The sequence below is a fragment of the Mus caroli genome, chromosome 15, assembly GCF_900094665.2.
Source record: "Mus caroli chromosome 15, CAROLI_EIJ_v1.1, whole genome shotgun sequence".
Taxonomy (NCBI): Eukaryota; Metazoa; Chordata; class Mammalia; order Rodentia; family Muridae; genus Mus; species Mus caroli.
This window is the reverse complement of record NC_034584.1, coordinates 70,792,424-70,800,317: the sequence shown is the minus strand read 5'-3', so window position 1 is coordinate 70,800,317 and position 7,894 is coordinate 70,792,424. Positions and strand designations below refer to the sequence as shown.

The 7,894-nt window shown below is 44.9% G+C and overlaps 1 protein-coding gene across 2 annotated transcripts in view; it reads left to right on the top strand.

Annotated features, from left to right (window-relative positions):
* Znf251 (zinc finger protein 251) overlaps positions 1–6,534 on the top strand; it is an 18,325-nt gene extending 11,791 nt beyond the window's left edge. For both annotated transcript variants that reach the window (XM_021182884.1, XM_029470090.1), the window contains one exon: positions 3,519–6,534. In XM_021182884.1, coding sequence (XP_021038543.1) covers positions 3,519–5,140 — 1,622 coding nt within the window. In that variant the 3' untranslated portion in view covers positions 5,141–6,534. The remainder of the gene's footprint in view (positions 1–3,518) is intronic.
* The last annotated feature ends 1,360 nt before the right edge of the window (positions 6,535–7,894 follow it).

The following is a 7,894-nucleotide window of genomic DNA, read 5'->3' as shown; positions in this document are numbered from 1 at the left end:
CCCCCCCCCCCAAAAAAAAAGGAACATTGGCTGTTTTTCCAAAGTACATAGGTTTGAGTTCCAGCACCCATATGGTGGCTGACAACTGTGTCTAGTTCCAAAGCCCCCTTTGACCACCCATAAAGCACTCACCCATATTTAAAATGGAAATAAATCTTTTTTGTTGTTGTTGTTTTGTTTTGTTTTGTTTGAGACAAGGTTTCTCTGTGTAGCCCTGGCTGTCCTGGAACTCACTCTGTAGACCAGACTGGCCTTGAACTCAGAAATCCACCTGTCTCTGCCTCCCAAGTGCTGGGATTAAAGGCGTGCACCACCACTGCCCAGCTCTATTCGCTTTTTGTGTGTATTGTTATATTTTGTAGAGTTTCAGGTTGCTCAGTTCAGCATGAAAATTGTGTAGCTGAGAATAACCCTGATCCTCCTGCCTTACAGTATCTGACCACCTGATACTATATCCATTTGTTCTAAGACTCTGTTCATTAACTCATTTAATATGTGGATGGTTGCAGAGGTTTTCTTGTTTAATTTTTGTAATTGTTTATAGATTTCAGTTACTAAACTGATGTCTGATACATACATAGCCTGAAAGATTTTTTTTTCTCTTTCTCTGTAAGCTCTGATTTTTTTTTTTCTTCTGAAGCTTGCTTAGGAGCAATGATTGAAAAGCTGTTTTATCATTTCTCATATAATAATGTAAGCAGAGAAATAGAGCCCGGGGGTTAGAGGCGGGAGGACAACTCCAGCTATCAGCGATAATTAGCGCACACCGATTCCATTTAGCAGCTGGCAATGAATGACGAAGGTAATGGGGCTCTTTAAGGACTTAGGTTCCTTCACTGCAACAAGGACAGGAGCTCACACTCCCAACACCACCAACCCTGGGGGTACAGATAAGTACTGGGCTGATCAGGTGTCCAGCACAGGAACTCACGCTCACACTTGGTTGTGATTGGCTTGGGGTTGTTCCCCAAAATGGAGGCTCTCAGTGCTTGCCTTTTCTTCTAGATGTTTCTTAATTAACCTGGGCCTGTTTCTGCCCTCTGCCGTCGGTCTTTACCATCAAAGTTGTCTCCGTTGTCCTGTGTGATGCTGTAGCTGCAGTAACCTGGACCTGTGGTACAAACTAGAAAGCGGCTCTGCTTTTTAAGATTATTGTTTTTAAAAATCTTTTGCAGACCTAAGGGATAGGGCTCACCAGGTAAAAGCACACGCTCCCAAGCCTGACGACTCATATGATTGAAAGGGAATTGTGAGAGGAAAAATAACACTCCACCGGCTGGAGAGATGGCTCAGTTGTTAAGAGCACTGGCTACTCTTCCAGAAATCCTGAGTTCAATTCCCAGCAACCACAGGGTGGCTCACAACCATCTTCTGTAAGGGGATCTGATGCCCTCTTCTGGCCTGCAGATGTATATACAGCAGAGCACTCAGATTAAATAAATATATATATATATTTTTTTTTTAAATGGCATTTCACAAGTTATCTTTTTGTCCTACACACGCAATAAATGTTAAAAACTATTTGAGGACCTGGAAAGATGGTTCATCGGTTAAGCACCTACTGTTCTTGCTGAGGACCCAGGTTCAGTTCCCTGCAGTCACTTCAGATGGCTCATAAACACCTGTAACCCCAGTGCCAGGGGATCGAGCACCCTCTCCTGACCTCTCAGGGAGCAAAGGTGGTGCAGGGAAAAAAGTATAAATAAGTAAGGGAAAATTCACTAGGTTAACTTCCTCTTTCCTGAGCATAGTGATGTGTGCGCATCAGTCCCAGCACGCTGGAGGTGAAGGCAGAGGTTGACACCAGCTTGCTCTATAAGCCTACTTCCTAAACTTTTCCTCAGAGAAATTGCCATGGCCAGATGACTTCAGCAACTTGCACTAAACATTTAAGGCAGAAATAGTGGATATGTGTGCTTTTTTTCCAGTAAAAAAAAAAAGAAGGTTTATTTTGTATATCAAATTTTGGAACTTACCAATTTTTATAATATATCCTAGCCTTTCCTTTAATTAAATGTTTTTCCAACTGTGTAGGAAGGTATTGTGTTCTCTGAGCAAAGGTGGGTTTAGACAGTCATCTGGAGTTTGAAAATTTTTTGTCCTTTCTCATCTCTCCATGCTTACAAACAGCATTTCAGCTACTGCCATCTGATGTATGTGGGCATTCACGTGGGATATAGTCTCTTCTAAAAAGATTTACTTTACTCTGTGTGTGTGTGCGTGTGTGCGCGTGTGTGTGTGTGTGTGTGTGTGTGTGTGTGTGTGTGTGTGTGTGCGTGTGTGTGTGTGTGTTCAGAGGATGCTTGCAGAAGTCAGTGGAGGACGGCTTCTAAATCTTAGGATACATTCTTAGAGAGTAGTTTGGGGACCAGGGGTGTGCAACCTATTGCTTCTTCTTCTTCTTCTTCTTTTTTTTTTTTTGTTTTTTTTTTTGAGAGAGGGTTTCTCTGTGTAGCCCTGGCTGTCCTGGAACTCACTCTGTGGCCCTGGCTGTCCTGGAACTCACTCTGTAAACCAGGCTGGCCTTGAACTCAGAAATCCACCTGCCTCTGCCTCCCAAGTGCTGGGACTAAAGGTGTGCGCCACCACTGCCCGGCAACCTATTGCTTCTTAAACCCAGTCTTCTCAGCCTCTGTGCAGCACCCTCTGTGCCTGTCCCTGTCTTTGCCACCCACCTCTTGCTCTGGCCATGGTGAAAATTCCTTAGTCCTTGGACTCAGTGCCTTCCTCCTCACATTCCAACAGTTGTGCGTCCTCTGCCCCTGCTCACTGGCGCCCTTAACTGCTTCAGATCCACCCTTCCTCATGGAATCTTCTGACCGTATACACTGATTCCATGTTACAGAATTTATCAATTCCTTTATTAAAATGGCGCCATGTAACTTAATACTAGCACTCAGTGACAGGGTCATGAGTCCCAAGCCACCATAGGCTACACAACAAAAACTCTTGATTCAGGAAAACAAAACAATAACTACAAAAAAAAATCATCCTCTGCCTTCCTGAGCAGAGCCTCATGCTCTTGATGCTCTTGAGAGCAGAGACTGTGTCTGTCTGTCTCCTGTTGTGTTTCTTACCTGGAACATGATTGGCCTTGTATTTGTTGAATAGATTAATTTGCTGATTTAACACTGGCAGTTTGTTTGGCTCTCCCTTGCTTTGATGACTACTGAATATTGCTGTCTTTATTCTGCTCGTCAGCTGTCTTTATTTTTAGGTTTTGTCATATTCTTCTACTGAAGCATCTGGTTTTTGCATAATAGCTTTATTTTTTTATTTTCTGTTTGTTTGTTTGTTTAGAGACAGGGTCCTATGTAGTCTTGCTGTCCTGGATATTACTATGTAGACCAGGCTAGCCTTGTACTCATAGAAATCTAGCTGCCTCTACATCCCAAGCGCCAGGACCAAAGGCGTGCCTTCATAACTGGTGCATCATAACTTATGGGAACATGAAGCAAATTGTGATTTCTGCTGACAGGGGTTTCTCTGTTCATTTATTTGTGCTTTTTGTTTAACAGATTCTGAGATCGAGACCGAGAAGGAGCTATCCATTTTAAACCAGAAATGTTTCGAAGAAATAAAAACCCCAGAATTCATATCACAGAAATTCCCAAGGGCTGATTCACAGGCGTCTGAGTCCCAGGAAGCTTGTGCCCATGAAGGTCAGGGAGATGGGAGCCACGGAAGCTCTGCTACTCAGGGTTTGAAGAGCGTTGCTAAAAAGGACGCTACGGTCTGTAGGGAGCAGCTTCCGGAGAACGCCCAGACTTCTGCATTTGACAAACCCTTGAATCCCAGCCAAAGTGTTGTTACAATTCAAAGAAATAAAGCAGGACAGAGAATCTTTAAATGTGACATATGCAATAAAACGTTTAAATATAATTCAGACCTAAGTCGGCACCGCAGGAGTCACACTGGGGAAAAGCCTTATGAATGTGGTCCGTGTGGGCGGGCCTTTACACACAGCTCAAATCTTATTCTTCACCAGCGAATTCACACTGGGAATAAACCATTTAAGTGCGAGGAATGTGGGAAAACTTTTGGGCTCAATTCCTACCTCCGTCTGCATCAGAGAATTCACACCGGAGAAAAGCCGTTTGGGTGTAAGGAGTGTGGGAAGGCCTTCAGTAGAAGCTCAAGTCTCATTCAGCACCGAATAATACACACCGGGGAGAAACCCTACAAGTGTGATGAGTGTGGGAAAGCCTTCAGCCAAAGCCCCCAGTTAACTCAGCACCAGAGGATCCACACCGGGGAGAAGCCCCACGGCTGCACTTGGTGTGGAAAGGCTTTCAGTCGGAATGCGAGCCTTATTCAGCACCAGAGGATCCACACGGGGGAGAAGCCCCACAAGTGCGCTCAGTGCGGGAAAGCCTTCAGCCAGAGCTCCAGCCTGTTCCTTCACCACAGGGTCCACACTGGCGAGAAGCCCTACGTGTGTGGGGAATGTGGCCGGGCCTTTGGCTTCAATTCTCATCTTACCGAGCACGTTAGGATTCACACCGGGGAGAAGCCCTATGTGTGCGGCGAGTGTGGCAAAGCCTTCAGCCGGAGTTCCACGCTGATGCAGCACCGCAGAGTGCACACCGGGGAGAAGCCCTATCAGTGCACGGAGTGTGGGAAGGCCTTCATCCAGAGCTCCCAGCTCACCCTCCACCAGCGTGTTCACACCGGGGAGAAGCCTTACGAGTGTGGGCTCTGTGGGAAGGCCTTCAGCAGGAGGTCAGCCCTCACTCAGCACCAGCGGGTCCACATGGGTGAGAACCCACAGGAATTTGAGTGTGGCCCCGATTTTGTTTATGACTCCCGCCATCTGTCCGCTGGAGAGCGACATGGCAGGGCCTTCAGCCACAGTGCGAAACTTGTCCTGCAGTGGACGATTCGAAGTGATGAGAAATCCCGGGGTTGTCATGAGTGTGGGAAAACTTACAGCCCTTCCTCACAGTCCGTGGACTATCAGAAAAGTCAGGCTGGGGAGAAACCCTACAAATGCCACGAATGTGGTGGTAAAGCCCGTAGTGGGGTGTCGCCCCTTACTCCACACCACGTGACGCGTGTTGGAGAGAAGCCACAATTGAAGGACGGATCTGAAAGATACTTAATTCAAATCAAAAAGATTTTCCAAGAAAGAGATTTTTAATGTGACAAATGTGGAAAAACGCTTAGAAACGTTGCTTTATATTGGGCAGGATTGCATAATGCAAGTTAAATGAACTGTTTCTAACAGACTTGAAGCTCAAGTTAGGAGGCTGGGGCTGTGTACCCTATTGTGTCCACCCAACCCACACCCCATGCCCAAGGTCCTGACCCACTCAGAACAGCAGGCCACCTTAGCATCAGGTCTTAGCATCCCACCTTTTATCACAGGGTTGAATTCCCACACTAAAGAGCAGTTGATGGGAGGTTTCAAGATGAGGACGTAGCTCTTCATTGGCGATTTTAAGAGAGAAACCCAGAGAACTGGGGGATTTGGCTTGTCTCATTTGAGAGTACCGATGATGCTAAGGAAAGATATGGCCATGATTGGCAAGCATGTGGATGGTTTGGGGACCGAGGTGTCTCTGTCAGTGGCTGGTGGGACTAAATGTAGGTCCTCTAGGTGCAGAGGAGACGGAAGCTTTGGGGGACAGCCACTGTGAGGTGAAGGGTGGAGGCTGCAGAGACATCAGCACAAACTGACAGCTGTCAGGTGGCCAGCAGTGACAAGGACAGCTACAAAGAGTAAAACTGCTGGAGATTGTCCTGATGGCTGTAATTTAAAGATCTTTTGGTCCTCACTGAATTAGTCATGTGCAGTGTATAAATGTTGTAATTTCCATTCTCCTCTGCCAACACAGCCTGACTCCCAGGTATCCTCATTACCAGACTGTCCTTTTTAACAAAGTGCTGTCTGTGTTCTGTTTTTTAAAAGTCTTGCCAGGCACTCGAGTGACAGAGACAGGTGGATCTCTCTGAGTTTGAGGTCCCAGATCAGCCAGGGCTACATAGACCCTGTCTCAAAAAAAAAAAAAAAAAAAGTTTTGAAAAGCATTTTAGATTTTACTTTTTGTTTTTACTATGACTCCTTGTTTGTTTGTTTCTTACTGATTTTGGTTTGTTTTGTTTTTGTTGTTGTTTTGATGGGGGGTTGGTTGTATTCCCCCTTTTCACCTTCTACTGGGTTTATCCTGTGAGGTTGGGTGCCTCCACTCTGACAGCAAATGGATTCAGAATCTACCCTTTTGTTCCTTTGGAAGTTGAGCAAGCTGTGGTTTTCTCCAACTCCATACAACATTTCTCAGTAAAGCGTGGTTGGATGGACACTAGTTGGCAGCAGAGCTGCCTGAATCTGGCCTACATACTCACCGCGCTGTGTGTACCCCAGGGTCAGTGCGGACACTGGGAGGTTCCTGATGGTGTTATTTATATTGTACTTTTTTTTACTGCAAGATGTACACAAATAAGCCATCAATGTTGTATTTGCAGTGGCTAAGGAATTCTTACACCCAGTTTCCTTGGACTTAATGAAGCCAATTAAAAAACTGTGAAAATCAATATCAGTCTGTAGTGATGGTGTGACTTGGCACAGTGCCTGCCTAGTATGTACAAAAACCTTGGTTTAATCTCTAGCACTGTAAAAACTGGGCGTCTTGATGCACTTTTTTTTTTTTTTTGATGCACACTTTTAATTTTAGTACTCCAGAGACTGAGGCAAGATGATAACAAGTTCAAGGTCACACTTAACCACATAGCAAATTCAAGATCAACTTAAGCTACATGAGACCCCACCTAAAACAAAACAGAAAACCAAATACATAGATAATTAATTCTAGCAAGCAATGCAAACCGAGGGGTTGCTTGTCATATTTAAGTTGAAAATAAACATGAGGGAATTCATCTTGGAAAATAAAGTAGTTTGTGTTGAAGTTACTGTTGCATGCAGGTCAGCTGTATGGCATCACACACGGCTTAAAGACTGTATGGCACTAGAAGCAGTACCAGCTGGTTCTTTCAGGCCCCAACCTTTAATCTTGAATGACCGCATGCCCCAAATATCTAACCTCATCTTACACAAATTACCTATTTTTGATGCCCACAACCCTTGACTGCCAAGGAAACTAACAGTGGTGTTGATAACCTCGTTCTGGTAGTCCCCAGAAGGGAGGAGAAGATCGTCTGCATATTACAGTAGGCACATCTAGGAAGCGGGACAATTCTCAAAACTGTTCAAGTATCTGGTCAAACCCATTAGAAGAATTATGGGAGCCCATTAATATTGTTGCCTTCTCCAAGATGGAGGTCTTCCCACTCAAAGGCAAAGAAGATCTATTGTCAGCTTAATGGTGCAAGCTCAAAAGGCATCTTTTCAGTCTGCTACCCTGAACCGCTGTTGGGGGCTTACTGAGGAGGGTGTATGTGTTGGGGACCACAAGGTGTTTACTTTTGACAATCTGCTTAATTGCTCTAAGATCTTGGACTAATTGATACGAACCATCATACTTCTTGACTGGTAGAATTGGGGTATTGAAGGAGGACATACAGGGTTTAAGAAGTCTGTCTTTCATGAGCGCAATGATAGGTTTAAGCCCTAAGCTTCCCTCTAAGGGAATAGGATAGGATAGCGCCTTCTTTTAACACGTGTATAGGGTGTTTCAGCTCGATTTGGATGGGAGGAAGGACCCTGCAAGTCACACCAATTTCCTTCTTGGGCCCAAACATTAGGTTTGATTTGTTTTTCAGCCCCGGGGAATCATCAAATCAAGGGAGACCTTGACTTCATCCTGAAAAATGTTCATTCCAGCTCCTAATTTGGATATCCAATCTCTCCCCTATAGGTTGGTTCCTGCTTCTGGAACACAAGCTGTGTTATTCTTTGCCTATCCTGAAGATTCATTGTAGTTTTTTTTTTTTTTTT